Source organism: Prionailurus viverrinus, chromosome B3, assembly GCF_022837055.1.
Source record: "Prionailurus viverrinus isolate Anna chromosome B3, UM_Priviv_1.0, whole genome shotgun sequence".
In the NCBI taxonomy this organism is placed as follows: Eukaryota; Metazoa; Chordata; class Mammalia; order Carnivora; family Felidae; genus Prionailurus; species Prionailurus viverrinus.
The window spans coordinates 47,530,675-47,547,261 of NC_062566.1; the positions used below are offsets into that span (position 1 = coordinate 47,530,675).

Consider the following 16,587-nt stretch of genomic DNA (forward strand, 5'->3'; position numbering starts at 1 on the left):
ATTTGTTGATGGGTTTGAGTTGTTGACACTTTGGGCTTAAATGCTACTACAAACATTCATGTATGAGTTTTTATGTGAACATGTGTTTTCAGTTTTCAGGGGCATATACCTGGGAGTGGATTTGCTGGGTCATATGGTGACAACTCTGTTCAGCTTTCAGAGGAACTGCCAAACTGTTTTCCACAGCAGCTGCACCAGTTTACATTCCACAAGCAAAGCAGGGTGGGGTGGAGGGGGAGTTTTTTTGCCCATTTTACTTTTATTTTATAAGTAAAAACTGGAGATACCCTACATATGCAATAATAGGTTGGTTTAATAAATTATGACAGGACATAGTATAGAGTAATACCAACGCTGTTATCACAAAACAGTTCTGTAAGTACTGACAATAAATGAGGTAAGAAGGCAAATAGCTAACAGCCTTATTTGTGTAACTCACAAAGCTTTACGTATGGTGTCAGAAGAGTCTGGAAGGATATGCACCAAATCTAAATAAGGGGGAAAAAACGCAGAGCAGGTTATAGGGACTTTCACTTCTGACTTTCTATCTTTGGCCTGTACTCTTAAAAATAAATATAGGGTGATGGGTTGTTCAGTAATTTTCAAATTATATATTTAGGTGAAAGATCGGAAGGACATTTTGTGCTTGGCGTGGGATTAGGGGAAGGTTTGAGTTCTATGGACAACCGCAGAACAACTTCATGTCAAGGCTTGTTTTCTTGGTTTTTTGTTTCTTTATTTTTTTAATGTTTTATTTATTTATTTATTTTTGAGAGAGAAAGAGACAGAGCATGAGCAGGGGAGGGGCAGAGAGAGATGGAAACACAGAATCTGAAGCAGGCTCCAGGCTCTGAGCTGTCAGCACAGAGCCCAATGCCAGGCTTGAACTCGTGAACTACGAGATCATGACCTGAGCTGAAGTCAGACGTTCAACCGACTGAGCCACCCAGGTGCCCAAGGCTTGTTAAAATGGGACATTTTTATATTTTTCTTGTCAAAATGTTCACTGAGACACTTGTCCTAGCTGGGAAAAGTTTCCTCACCATAAAAAGGATTATTGACCATAAGTATGGTAGAATGCGCTGAGAATAAATTTAGTCATGATATAGATGCTAAGTGAAAAACACCAGTGTATAAAAATATTAAAACTATAAAATCTATTCTTGCATATGCCAAAATGTGGACAGGAGTCTCTCTGGGCAGTGGGATTGTAGATGATTATTTTCTTCCTTATACCTTTTTGATTTTTCCTGACACTACAATGCCCATGTATAATATTTATAGTTTTAAATACTGTAATATTTCTAATTTAGTTTGTTGCTTGCCTGCTTAATAACCAGATCTAAAATGCTAGCTGTGTGAAGCGATTTAAGGTTGGTATGTCTCAAAACTGGTGGTCTCCATTAGAAAATGGTGTTTTCCAAGAATATGCAATAGCACTATGAAGCAAAAAAACTAAAGTTCAAAATTATACATGGCATACAGTTCCAATTTTTTTAGAGTATAAATATATGCTTATGAAGACACTAGAAGAAAACACAAAGTGTTAACAGCAGTCACTTCGTTAGTATAGGGCATGCAGGTGATTGTCCCTCTTCATGTCCTTCTGTTTCCAATTATTTCTAATAAACATGTACAGCTCTTATTATTTGATAAAGTTTAAAATTTAGTGTCTCCTTCCAAATTTGGAATACTGGCCTTTCTTTTCTCCTTCCCTTTCTCTTGCCTTCCCATAATGCCAAGCCATGCTTGTATTCTTTCTCCACTCGGTCCCTCAGGTTTCTTCTCTCCTTCCATTTCCACAGTTGCTACTCCATCCAGAACTTGTTTCCTCTTTCCCAGAACACAATAACAGTTTCCTAACCTAGTTGATTCTCCTGTTGTACATTCTCTCTCTGACCTACTTCTGGAAGCACAAATGCTGGAATAATCCACTTGAATGACGTTGCTGCCTTGCTGAAAAACCCATGGCTCACCTTCCTAATGCTATTACTTGGAGTCCTCAGCATGACCTAGTGACTGGCAGGTGTGGGCAGTGGGGGGCAACATTACTGGGTCCTCGCCAAAGGCCAGGCTCCAGTGGGCAGGCCCTTGAGTGTTTTATGAAAAGGCAGAGCAGACTGATTGTGCCGGTTCCATGGTAAGTGTTGCGGAGTCCCACTGCACACAGATTCAGGCTCCACCACTGACCTTGAACATGTTTAATCCCCTGGCACTTCCTCAGCTGTAACACAGATGTCTGCTTCCTTCCTGGGGTGGCTGTGAGCAGTTAGGGCCAAGCACTCCATGGTGGTCAGTAGCTGGTTCCCTTCTGATCTTTCATCCTTAAAGGACTGTCCTCTACTCTGTTACTTAGAGATCTCCAGAACTACTATCAGCTGCCCCTTTGCTGTGGGAGAGTTCAACCCAATTTCTCCAGCCCCATGGTGACCTCTGCATGATAGACATCCCGCCTTAGAAGTGTCCCCGCTGCCACCTGCCCCATAAATACATTCTTCTCAAATTTTGCTCTTTGAAATGTTCAGACCAGTACCCCCCAAATATCTTTATATTCAGGGGGTTATTTCTTTGAATCTTGATGTGTCCCACTCTTTGGAACACCTATTAAATCGGCTCCACCGTGATGGCTGCTCCCTCCCCCTCTTACCCTCTTGTCCTCATTTCCAGCAGTGGCACTGCAACACCTAGCTTCCCCAACAGAAACCTAAGAGGCATTGTAGACATCTCCCCCTCCTTGTCCCCACATGTCGCCAAGTCTGGCTCCTTCTTCCTAAGTGTGGTCCACATACATCCCACACCATTGTTTCAAGTAAGGCCTTCATTGTGTTCTGCCTGAAATGTGGCCTTAGGCTCACCTCTGCTTCTTCCACATCTCTAGCCTCCCCCCCGCCCACCCCCTTCCCACTGCTATGCTGCTTTTGCTGCTACTGTAGGCACTCACAGGGCAACTTAACATCTATGGAGCATTCACGGTATTCCAGCCTTGAGCTAAGCTTCATGGATTGTCTCTTCTAATTCCCCTGATGACCCTGTGACAGTACATGTTAAGATCCCCATGTGATCGATTAGCAAAGATCCAGAGAGCTCAAAGTAACTTGCCTAAGTAGTGGGGCCAGGATCTGGTCAGCCAGAGCCAGCACCCTTAGCCACCAGATGGTTTTGCTTCCGTAAGTTTGCTCTCCTTCCAGTGGCCTGGGCCTGTCTGTTGACCTCTTGATGGACAGACAGGGACCCTGGGTCTGTGGCTGTCAAATATTTAATAAGTGGGATGTGTCCCTTGCAGAGAACCAATACTGCGTTTACTCAGCCTTACAGTATTGGTTGAGATCAGACTCTACCATTTTCTGACTCTTTATTCCAAAAGTGTACCTTAGAGGCAGAATTTTTTTAAGTTTTCAATTATAGTATCCATTACAACAATGCTTTCCACTGCAAAGCCCCACAGGATTAATATTGTGCTGCAAAGATTAATTGCATCCATGTCTGAAGCTGCCAAAAGAGCCAGTTAAATGGTAACCCCAGAAAACCTATTGTCTAATGCTTTCTTCCTGATTAAATAAACGAGTTGGTGTTGACCCAGCATGTTGTAATAAATCAAAGGTTATACATTAACTGCATATACTTCATCCCACATGTAGAAGTCTGAGCAACCATCATGATAAAAGGAAGATGAGGTTTTAAAAAGCTGTTTCTGTTGGCTTTTCTCATGCACATATGTCCCTTTCTCTCTTTCTCTCTCTTTTTCAGCTTCATTTTGGGCAAAAAAAAAAAAAAAATGTGTGATCAGACCTTTCTAGTTAACGTATTTGGCTCCTGTGACAAATGTTTCAAACAACGAGCTCTGAGGCCAGTTTTCAAGAAATCTCAACAGCTCAGCTACTGTTCAATGTGTGCAGAAATTGTAAGTGCCACCTTTTAGAAATTTAAGTAGTTACCTGTTTTTAAAATGATGTCTAATGTTTGGGTCCTGTGACATAGGAATTTACACACACACACACACACACACGTACAGCACACATCGGCTCAGTGAGGCAGTACAGCATGGGAGTTCAGGATGTGGACGCTGGTCTCTGACCTCCTGAGTTCAGATCCAAGTTGTGTTCTTTGGTGGTGGTGTGCCAGCAGATCTCTACTCTCTTAGGAGGTAGGTTTTCCTATATGTAAAATAGGAATAATAGCACTATCTCATAAGGCTTTGTAAGAATCAAATGAGTTCATTATATTAAGTATTTATGTTTTTTAAGTTTGTTTATTTTGAGAGAGAGGAAGAGGAAGAGAATCCCAAGCAGGCTCTGCACCATCAGTGTGGAGCCCAATGCAGGGCTCGAACCCACGAACCATGAGATCATGACCTGAACCGAAGTCAGATGCTTAACCGACTGAGCCACCCAGGTGCCCCTGATAAAGTGTTTAAAACAGTAGTACCCGGCACAGGATGTCCTCAATGAATGTTTTGGCTATTCTTATTTTTTAGGACTAATGTTTTTTGCTTCTGCTTTCAACTAGTCTGCTAGGCAAGCAACTAAGATAAAAGGGACTCTGGCAAATAAACAGCCTGGAAGTACCTCTCCAAAGACCTTGGTCCAGCTCTCCCTAGGAACAACTAACTCAATTGAAGACTGAACCCTATAGGGCCTCAGTAGTAAACAATATTAAGTTCAAGGAAAAGTGTTCCTTAGGCCTGAGACTTCAGTGAGGGCTGGGGACTGAATATAAATCCTGACATTTTTCAAAGAACACAAATCAATCCTCACTAGAGGTGACTATGCGTCGGCTTTGTTCAGATCTTGCAGCATAATGCCCATAGCATGGCTGAAGCCCTTGAAATTAATCCTATCTCAGAGGATTTGCAAAGCTGGGCTCAGTAATGTGGCTGAGCAGATCCCCCACCTGGTCAAAGGTGGTAGAGCACTCTTCTCCAGAAGCCCAATAGGAAACCCCCCAATTATCAGCACATTTTAAAAACCATGTATCAAAGAGAGGAGAGGGGAATTTTACATTTTATCCACCTGAAGAGGAAAAGACAGTATTCATCTTCTTGGTTCCATTTATGTTCTCATAAAGCAAATGGCAAGTAAACAGCCCAGAGTGACACACAGTCTTTGGAAAAGCGTAACAATCCTTATGTCACAAGATTCAGGCTTAGTATAACAGGCTTCTACCTGAAGCACCTTGTGTTCTAAACTTAGCTCTGCAAATCGTCAAACCGAGGACATTCAGTTCTTAAAAGAGGCCTGCTTTCCGGCGGCCCTACCATCCTGGTACAGTGCTATTTGTGAATCTAGCTCTTTTGTTTTTTAAACACCTTCTTCTCTGGACACAAGGAGCCCAGAATCCCTGTCATCACATCCTGTAGCATCATAGATTCTCCCAGGTCGGAAGCACTTTTCAGGAAACGGTCACAGGCTATCTCCACCATAAGCACTTGTAGGTTCCCAATTATTCAGACACACTCCTGTGGCTGAGGAGACATCCACGTGACCGACAGCTGATTTTTATCTGGGTGTTTGGGATTGTGAGCCCCCAGTTTCCCTTTTCACAAATGAGGCAACCCTGTAACTCCACTACTACTGAAAGGTAGCAGAACTCAACTTTTCTGCACTCCAGACTCCTTACCTAGAAACAGGAGTGGAAACCAAAGTACAGGAAGGCACTTTGTAAACTTTCCCAGCTATTAAAAAGTTGCATGTCCTCATCTCTAGGTGGCAGACCCTCCAGATTGGGAGATACGTGGGGTTTAGTTTACAGAGAGAACGTCCAGAGGAGGACACGCTCCAGCGTGAAGCTCTGCTCACTCCAGATCACACACAGGCAGACCTTGAGCAGGCACACACAGCCCACGAGGGGCCACGAGGCACCAGCCTGAGGAAGTGATGGGAGGATGCTATCTGGCCAGGCCTTCTGAGGTGATCCTGGTGAGAAGTGTCTCCCATGGCCTAGTGTCTCATTCAAATTACTTCATATGAATTGCTCAAGTGTATCAGGGAGCCTTAATTTTGAGCAAGTACTATGTGTCATGGGATGCTCTACAGGGTTACCCAGGATGAGGCTTTTTGAGGAGGTGTTTTCCATTTATAGAGGAGGAGCCTGAGACCCAGAGAAGTTAAGTAAATCACCCAAGGCCACACAGCACAGCCAGGAGTTATCCTCAGGCAGTATGATCTTGATGGCACCCATGCTTTTACGCTTCTGCTCTACAAACTCTAAAGCAGATATAATAGTTTCACTTTTATAAAGTTGTATATATCTATTAACACATTGATATTTTGTGTATTTGTTTTGTTTTTAATTATACAGTTTATATATTCTAATTTATATATCCACTTGATAAGCTAACATTAACTGAGCACCTACCATATACCATCTATTATGCTAAATACTGAGGATAAGTGATGAATAAACCTGTATCAATGGGGAGCTGGTAGTTAAAACACACCTGCTATGATGGCGGTGTCTGCTAAGAGGTTCACTCAAATTCTCGTATTCAATTCTCACAACAGCCGAAGTAGATGTCCCAGATAAGGAAACCAAAGAGCCCAGAATCTAACCTCCTAGACAACCATGCTTAGATTAATATAGATTACTTCCAACTTTTTTTTAATGTTTATTCATTTTTGAGAGAAAGATACAGAGTGTGAGTGGGGGAGGAGCAGAGAGAGGGAGACACAGAATCTGAAGCAGGCTCCAGGCTCCGAGCTGTCAGCACAGAGCCCAATGTGGGGCTCGAACTCACGAACCGTGAGATCATGATCTGATCTGAAGTCAGATGCTCAACCGACTGAGTCACCCAGGCTACTTCCAACTTTCCTTTGATGAAGAGCCACCCAGGACAAGAAGTGGAAGGAGGGAAGGGTGAGCACAGCCACCAAAATCCTGTTTGGGAATGTTTGCTCTAGAATTTGTAACCTCGATCTGCCTTCCCATTTTGCATGTATAAACACACACACACACACACACACACACACACACACACACACACATGCAAGGTCATGGAGGGGTAAAAGGGAGAAGCCATGGGTTGGGTCCTCCACACTGAAGTCTGGAGGCATGTAGCTGAATAGAGCCAGACTGCCTAGGTCCAAATCCTGCCTTTGCCTCTTTCTGGGAGTGTGACTCAAGCAAATCATTTAAACTTTCCGTCCCTCAACTTCCTCATTTGTAAAATGGGGAGAATAGTGTCCATTCAGGGTGATTGTTGTGGTTTATTAACGTAAAGTTCTTGGAACAGCGCCTCGCATTGCAGAGGACTGGGAAAAAGAGATGCTAGAGCCTGCCTTAAAGTCACTAAATCTGCATCTTTGAGAGACTCCTAGGAACCTTCCATTCTAAGGTGGAGGAAGCTGCCTCAGAAATTACACAGCTGAGATCACTGAGCGTGTGTTCAAAAACGCTGGGTCTGGGCCCCTGAATACTAACCCCACCCCTGCCACCACCTCCTTTTGCTGACCCCAGGCCAGGCACTTAATTCTCTGCGTGAAAAAAAGAAAAGCAAAACCCAGAGTGTGCGGTCTTAATGGCGTACACTACAGCTTCTCAGAAGCCAAAACGAGTTTTATTTTTGTATATTTGAGTCAACGAAGGAGGAAAGTTTCCGGTTCGTTGTGGGGGCGGGTGGGGAACCAGGGCTACCCAGGATGAGGTGGGAATCAGTGGTGGGTGTGGACCGGGCCTCGTTGCCCTCTCCTTGCTCACCTACTCTGCAAGTAGCAGCCACTGCGCAGCCTATCAAGTCCCACTGAGAGCTGATCGGTGCCAGGGAGGGGGCAGGTAGGAAGGCCGTGTCACTGGGACTTCACTGGGTCCCAGGAGCCGGCAGTCCTGGATTGGAATCCCAGTTTGGTCCTTCACTACGAGCGTGTCCTCGGGCAAGTCACGTTATCGACTCCGAGCCTCGGTTTTCCCACCGGTAAAAGGGGCACGACACTCCCTGCTTCTCCGGGTGCTGTGCGCTGCAGCGCCACCGCGGGCATCGCCCCGGGCACAGCGCCAGGCGCGCGCCGCAGGTGCCAGGGCGGGGGTGGGCGCGGAGGGGGCGCGGGTGTCCGCGGGCGAGGCGGGCGGAGAGGGTGGAGTCGATCGCGGCAGCCAGGCTCGCAGCCGCCCGCGTCAGCGCCGGAGGGCGGGGCCGCGCTCGGGGCGAAGGCGGCTGGAGCTGCGCCGGGGGCCGCCCCCGCCCGCTTGCCGGCCTGGCCTCCGCCGCCCGCTCACCCGCCGCCCCGCTCTCCGCTTCGCTCCCCGCCGCGTCCCGGCGCGAAGATGGCAACCGATGGGCTGCACGAGAACCAGACGCTGGCGTCGCTGAAGAGCGAGGCCGAGAGCCTCAAGGGCAAACTGGAGGAGGAGCGGGCCAAGCTGCACGACGTGGAGCGTGAGTGCGGGCCGGGGCGGGGGCTGCGCGCCGGGAGGCGGGCCGAAGAAACCAGACCGGCCCCCCGGGGGAGCGGGGTTGGGGGTGCAGGGCCGGGGGGCCGGAGCCAGGCCTCATGCCCGGGATGGGCTCCCTGGTTCCCGGGCGCCGGTGAGGCGTGGCTTGCGGCCCGGAGCCCCCGGGTTGCGCGGCTGTGGGGCCCGAGCCGGGCGGACCCCGGAGGCGCCGGACACCTTGCAGAGCCCCCGCCCGCTTAGCCGAGGCGGTTCCGCCTCTGGGCGGGGGCGCCTGGTGGAAGCCGCCCCTGGTCGCTGCTCTACCCGGGTAGGGTCTTGAGATGAGTTCCCTCCATCGCCTTCCTGAGAGATGCGAACTGATTGCAGTCCTGCCGGAGCCAAGCAAGGTGGAGGAGGGGGTGGGGTGTCAGCGGTAGCCAGCGCAGCGAGCCCTGTGGGCGCGGCCTAGGGTAAACTCCTGTTTTGTTTTTTAATCATTTGGCTTTCTCCATCATTGTTGTATCTTTTCTCAGTTTTGCTTTTCCGAGGAACCAGACTCTTGAGTTAAAACCTCATTTTTTCCAATCTGCCCCCTTTCCTTGGGGATGGAGAACCGGGTGGGGGAAGGAAAGCAGAGGAGCTTACCAAATCCTACCATTTAGTTAGTTCACTTGAGGCTGTTTAAGAAGCTTTTGAAGGGATGCGGTGTGTTTGGCATAAACGAGCAACAGCAGTCGTAGGTAAACAACATACTTCTTGACCACTACCATAATTCAGAACCGGCTTTGTGATTTTTATGAGTGAGCAATTAAGTAGCCAGGTTAAATGGCTCTTGGCGGGATCCGCTTCCCTTTACTCTGTCAGATGGTTTGTCCTCGGCAGAGTTTGGGCTGAGGGCCAGGCTTGGGGAAGTGGCATTATCTGCTTATTTTTCAGCTCTGAGGATGGCAGCTCCCCTTTGCTGAGCCCAGCCTCCCTATGGTACCCTCAGGCACACCTATACATCCTGCTCCTACACTTCCTATTTGGGGCCACCCCTTTAATATTTTTTGGAAAAGAAACATGGGGTTCATGCTGGGTTGTTAGCACCTGATTCCTTTCTTGATAGAAGCAGATGACCTAAATCGAGAGCGTACTGTGCTTTTGTAAGGGCCTCCTTCGGAGACACGCTAAACCTCTATACCATTTAGGGATGTGTCCAGCTACAATTAACTATAGACCCCAAATGAAGTAGCGAAACAAATTGGGAGCTGTTTTTCTCGTGTAACGGGAACAAGGGTAGGTGATCACCAACTTTGGTTTAGCAGCTCAGGGTGCCATCAGGGACCCACCCTCCAGTCTTTCTTCTCCACCACCCTGAGAACACTGGCATTTGCTGCATGATTACAGTATGACCACCACAGCTCCAAACATCACCTCTGTATCCAGGGCCAGAAGAAGGGAGAAAGTGGCCACCAGCCTCTGTTTCTCCTTCTTACCAGGAAAGCAAAAGTTTTCCCCCAAATCTCCATTCTTCCAACAGATTTTGTACTTTATTGGCCAGAAGTAGGTTACATTGCTACTGCAAGGGACCCTGGGAAAGAGAGAACTGAGCTGGGCACATTGTCATCCCCAAACAACATTGGGTTTCTGTTATCAGGAAGCAGTAGGGAATGGAAATTGGGAGGCATTGGACAAAGTCTGCCTCATTTCACTCTGCAAATTCCTACATTCTGCAAGTGCTATCGATGATGCTGTATGTGTGGTGTTAGTGCCCCTGAGGTAGGTCGTCTGACTTCTGCATTTTACAGAGGAGCGAACTGAGGCACGGCAGGGTGAAAGGACTTGCCAGAGGACTGCAGTCAGTTGGTGGTGGGACCAGGATTCCAGCCCAGACAGTCAGAACTCCAGCCCAACCTCGCTTCAGCTTTTTGCCCAACTACTTTGGGCTCTGTGTAGAGATTCTCCAGAAACTCTCTTGATCAACAGTGAAGACATCCCACTGGGAACCTGTTAGCCTTTTCTGTGACTTGGGAAATGACCTTAAGGCAGAGAGATAGTCAAGGTAGTTTTTCAGCATAGTCCCCTGTCCTGCCAAGGATGCAGTACCCTCAGAAGCCACCAACTTTTGGACCCATAGTGGAAAGATCTATCCCCACCTGCATGTAAGTCAGAATTTTGGAGTTGAAAAGACCAGAAGTCATATGGCCATGTTCCCCTTTATTCCCCCTGCAGCCTCCAGACCACTTCTCCTCTACTCCTGTATAGAACCTTTGCTCCTTTGAAGCTCCTGTCATTCAACTGACATCTGTTTTCCCCTTCTCCATGCTGCTGTCTCCTGACCTCCCAGCCAGGCTGCCTCATTTCTTAAGGAAATTTGGCACATGGCTTGAGCCTTCTTTTCGACCTCAGCCCTGCCCCATCCCTGATATCTTCAGGGTTCCCAAGGGTGACTGTCCTAACCCACTGGCCTCTCTCTCCATCACAGTCTCCTAGATCCCTTTGGTGCTCAGAGCTACTCCTCCTCTTCTGACCAGTCTCCCCTCCCCCCAGAGATCTTCATGATCTAGGATCACTGGGCTCTTCTCTCTTCCAATCTCTCAACCTCTTACTGAGCCTGTCATTCTTACATTTTGGTGTTGTTATATAGATGGTCCTGTAGCCCCTACCCCAGCTTTTCAGGCCACAAGCTAAGATGGCCAAGTCGTCCCGGTTTGCCTGGGACTCTCAGTTTTAAAATGGAAGGTCCTGCATTCTGGAAAACCCTTTAGTCCTGGGCAAACTGGGACAGTTGATCAGCCTTCTGTTAGCTCTGACTTGCCCAAATTCTTGCCTAAAAACACAACAAAATAATAGAGCATGAACTTGGAGGAAAAGCAAACTCTACCCGACTCCAGACCCTCACTTCTTCAGCTCCCCTCCCTTTGACCCTCAGACCAGCATCCATACTGTTGAGCCCTCTTCCCTGAGTCAGACCCTTGGCTAACATTAAATAGAGGAAGTGGCTGATATGGGTGGCCCAAGGGGAAGCCTGGGTAAGTGCTCCCTTGCTTGATTATAAGACATTTTAGAATCATGAGATATAATATATAGCTTGTATTAGTTTCCTATTGATGTTGTACAAATTTCCACAAACATAAGTACTTAAAGCAACATAATTTATTCTTTTACAGTTCTGGAAGTCAGAAGTCTAACTGGGTTAGCAGGGCTTTATTCCTTCTGGAAGCTTTAGGGAAGAGTCCCTTCCTGGCCTTGTCCAGCTTCTAGAGGCCACCTGCAGTCCTTGGCTTGTGACCCCACATCCTCTAACCTCCTTTCTCTCATCACATCTTGACTCTGATCTCCCTGCCTCCCTCTTACAAGGACCCTTGTGATTACAGTGGGCCCACCTGTATAAACTGGGATAATCATCTTCTCTCAAGATCCTTAAGTTAATCACATCTCAGAGCCCCTTCTGCCATGTAAGGTAACATAGTCACAGGTTCCACGGATTAGGACATAGACATCTTTGGAGGTCTTATCACACAACTCTCAAAACTAGAAGGGTCACCTGCTTCAGCCTCAGTCTTAAAGGCACAAAAAGTTTTCTTCTCCTCCCTGCCACCTGTATGGATGAGACCACTGAGATCCAGGGAAGGATTATATTTCTTTTTTAGCTGCCCTAAGGTTCTGCAGCTACTCTAAGGGAGAATGGGGAGCAGACGCCAGGGTTCAGGCTCCTAGGTATAGCTCTCCTCCTCACCCTGCTAGGCCATCACTCAGACAGTTGTGATTTATATTAAAAAGACAAAAAAAAAAAAAGTGGTGGGGGCGGGGCAGGCACCTAGATGGCTCAGTCAGTTAAGCATCTGACTTTGGCTCAGGTCATGATCTTGCAGTCCGTGGGTTCAAGCCCTGTGTCTGGCTCTGTGCTGACAGCTCAGAGCCTGGTGCCTGCTTTGGATTCTGTGTCTCCCTCTCTCTCTGCCCCTCCCCTGCTTACAACTCCGTCTCTCTCTCTCAAAAATAAATAAACATTAAAAAAATTTTTTTGAGGAAACATATCTATGCGTGTATGAAAAGGTTTCAGTATTAAATTTTAAAAAGTCGTAAACAGTATATATAACATGATCTCATTAGCTTAAACAAGAGATGCTTGTGTTATGCGTTGACTTTGTGGCAGGTTACACAAGAAACTGTTACACAAGAAACTGTTATCTCTAGAGAAGGCCAGGGGAGGAAGGGAAGTAGAGGTATTTTTCACTTTATACCCATCTGTGCATTTACTGTGTGTATAATAAAAAATGAGTACTGGAACAGGAGTCAACATCAAGAAAAAAAAAAGAGAGTTCAACTTTAAAGAGTCCTTAACTTGAAATTAAACTGAAGAATGATCTGGAAAACAGGCTGCAAGCAGAGCAGGAGGCATGCTGTGTTTATTTCAGCTACCGTGTACCGGCAGCCTCCTGGGGCTGAGGGGGGCTTCTTCCAGATTCCCAGCTTCCTTGGTGGCAGATTCTCATCTAGTCTAGGAACGAACAACTCAAAGATTTCTGTAATTTTTTTGAGTACAAATCCAGATGACATTTGGGCAAATCATAGGACTTATCATCAGATGCTACTTACTTTTCTATCTGTTCTAAATGTAACTTTGTGAAAGGCTTTACTGTCAAAGATTATTATTATGGCTGGAGCCTTGGACTCTTCTGATTTTATGGTGTAGGGAGAAATCTAGGAAAACTGAATTTCTGGATTAGTCTGAAACAAATGTGTTGGCTGACTTTTTCCACGTTCGAAAGAGAACTACTGTGTCCGGAGGCTAGAAGTGAGTTTCCTTTCAAGCTAATCCTCTCCCTGCTGCTCTTCCACCCGCTGCCCGCAGCCGTGAGAGGCTTTCATTGCGTCTCCCTTTGCTTTGGCTCTGCGTTCCTAATTGCACACAAGCTAGCTAACATAAGTGTCTCCAGGGTACCATCGTAATAAACGAATGCCCACTGCCACATATTTAGAAATATAGAAGACAACAAGCCATTTATAACCCCACCACCCAGAGACAGCCACTTATAACATTTTGGTGTATTTCATAGCTTATGATTTTATGCTTGCCTATATATTTGTGAGCATATTTGGGATTGTACTAGATTTAGAGTTTGAGTCTAGTTTTAAGCTAACACAATGGATTAAAATGCCCCCCATGTCATTTTACTGTTCTTTTTAATGTCAATATTTTGAAATAATTGTACGGAACCATGTAGGACTCCATCTGAAAGATGGTACCATAGCTTAGTCTTTCCACTTTCTAATTAGGGAATTCTGGGGAGGTTTTTTTTCTGTGTGTAGCTAATGGATGTTTTGGAGCAATTCCAAAATCTCAAGCACAAGTGAGGAAATGTGATTGCAGATATTTTCCTACCATCCCAGTGTTTAAGGATTTTGTTTATATCCCACCTCATTCGATCCTGAGGTAAATTCAGGTGGAATGCTTTTTTAAATTGTTTTACCTGTATTGTTTTTTAATTGAAATATAGTTGACACACAGTGTTACATTGGTTTCAGGTGTACAACATAGTGATTCTACAACTCTATAGGTTATGCTGTGCTCACCACAATTGTGTGACCATCTGTCACCATACAATGGTATTATGATATCATCGACTATATTCCCTATGCTCTTATCCCCTTTTATCCCCATGACTTACTCATTCCATACCTGGAAGCCTGTGCTTCCCACTCCTCTTCACCCACTTTGCCCATCCCCCCACTCACCTCCCCCCTGGCAACCATCAGTCTGTTCTCTGTATTTATGGATCTACTTCTGCTTTTCATTTGTTTGTTTTGTTTCTTAAATTCCACATATAAGTGAAATCATATGGTATTTGTCTTTATGTCTCTGACTTACCTCACTTAGCATAACACTCTCTAGGTCCATCCATGTTGTAAATGATATCACCCTTTTTTATGAGAAGTGTTTCATTGTGTGTGGGTGTATAGATACACCACATATTTATCCATTCATCTATCGATGGACACTTGGGTTGCATAATGAGTTTTTTAGAATTAGCTTTGGATAATTTTTCATTTTAAAAAAAATTTTTTTTAATTTATTCATTTTTGAGAGACAGAGAGACAGAGTGTGAGCAGGGGAGAGGCAGAGAGAGAGAAGGGAAGACACAGAATCCAAAGCAGGCCCCAGGCTCTAAGCTGTCAGCACAGAGCCCGACGCTGAGCTGAACCCGTGAACCGCAAGATCAGGACCAGAGCTGAAGTCAGACACTTAACTGACTGAGCCACCCAGGCACCCCAGATAATTTTTCATCTTTGATTCCTTAGATCTTCTACCAAATCGTGGCCATCAAAAGACTGTATATTGGTGCCAAATTTGGAAAGTGGTTCAAGATCATTTTTTAAATGGTTCTGTTTTTCTACTGAAAATGTCTCACTTGTCTTTGAACTTATCTAATGTATTACCAGTCATTTCCACAATGTTCATGTTCAGGAAAACTTTAGATATTGTCTGTGCTTGGGTCACTTTTTTCATGGCCTTTTGGAATGATGAAAAGGACCCTGATGCATGTTTTCACTTTACGAATTTATGTTGTTTGGATTTTCATGAACAGACTTGCACACTATACATTTTACTTTAGGTTCACATGTGCGACAGATTATAAAATAAATAGCAAAATATTCCCTGAAAGTTGACAGGAAGCCACATCTTCATGAAAAATTCATCTTTGCTTGAAACCAGAATTACAGATTATTTCCAGGGCCCCATCCAGATAAACTCTTAACACCCTCGTTTTACAGAGGAGGGCACAGGCTCAGAGGAGACATTTGTTTCCACTAATTTATAAGTTGTGCCTTTCCCTCAGGCCTCACTTTCCTTTTCTGAGAAGTGAGTAGATCAGGGCAACTCACGTACCTTGGGGGCCAGTGGGCGAGAAGTATGCTGAGTACAAATGCTCCTGAGCCTGGCATCCTCCCTCCCCCATTCACCAGCTCAGCTCAGCTCAGCTCTGGCTACTTTCTGCCTTGGGCTTCTGGTAAGGTTTTTGTCTGTGAGGGAAGGTAGAGGCAGACGGGAGGAGGAGCTGATGGCAACTGAAAACCCCTGCTTCATACACTTGCCAAACCTCAGGGTGCCCGGGATTGGTGCTCAGCCTGACTTGTTGAGTTCCTAAGTTCTCTTCTGTTTCTAAATTTGCATCGGTCTCCCAGAGCCAGGATGAGGATGCACTTCTTGACTCCGGACTAGAGTCCCTAACGTGGATCCGTTGCTCTAGTTACATCAGGAAGTAGAGGGATCCAAGTTGGGGGTGTCTCCTAGACTAAGAAGCCATTGTCACCACCTCACTTTGGCCTTGATTTTCTACAGTAATAGAGCCACGTGCCCAGAACTTATGCCACTACAGGAGGTGTTTTCTGTTCATAGGGGTCTGAATGCTTGTACATGACATCCTTAGCCTCTCTGAGCTTCCCCTTCCTTCTTTGTAGAAATAAGGGTTAGCCTGGGTCCTCAGGCTGTGTGTAAGGCCCTCAGCCCGGTGCCTGTTCCCCAGGAAATGTGCACAAAATGGTAGATATTGGCAATATGCATTGAAATCCTCTAAAAATGTGTTATACCTTTGACTCAGCAATGCTATGAATTGGCATTTATCTAAGGAGGTAATGCAGTGCAAAGGTATCCAGGCAGCCCTAGAACAAAGTGTCTTCCAGTAGGGAATTTTAGCGTTGTGGTATATTCAGTAGAATGTCATGTAGTCATTTAAAGTGACAGATAATTATATTTGACATAGACAACCATAAATGAAAAAACTCATCCCCAAAATTGTATGTGAAGTGTAGTCTGCTTGTGTGTGTGTGTGTATGTGTGTGTATATATATATATATATATATATATATGTATGTATATACACACACACACGCATGTGTACACATGTGCAGAGAAAAGGCTTGGAAGGATATAGACCACATGTTTAGAATGGTCAGGCTAGGCAGGACTGTAAGCGATCGTGTTTCTATTTTCTGGTTACTTTCAATGGGTGTGCATTCTCTTCTATAATTGTATTAAAATAAATCAAGAAAAAACCTTCTCCCTATCCCTAACCTCCTCTTTTCACTCTCTCATTCTTTCTTATCCCAAACGTGAAAGTCTCTGTGGCCCTTCCATTTCAGAAGCCCCCCCCCCCACCTCCTCCAGGTTATGTTGTTTCCAGTTTTCAAGTCCCCAGCCCCTAGTACCCTGACTCTCCATCTTTGGTTTCTGGC

At 45.8% G+C, this 16,587-nt stretch overlaps 1 protein-coding gene across 2 annotated transcripts in view; it reads left to right on the plus strand.

Moving 5' to 3' along the window:
• Nucleotides 1–8,124: 8,124 nt before the first annotated feature.
• GNB5 (G protein subunit beta 5) overlaps nt 8,125–16,587 on the plus strand; it is a 53,880-nt gene continuing 45,417 nt past the window's right edge. For both annotated transcript variants that reach the window (XM_047864261.1, XM_047864260.1), the window contains exon 1: nt 8,125–8,368. In XM_047864261.1, coding sequence (XP_047720217.1) covers nt 8,257–8,368 — 112 coding nt within the window. In that variant the 5' untranslated portion in view covers nt 8,125–8,256. The remainder of the gene's footprint in view (nt 8,369–16,587) is intronic.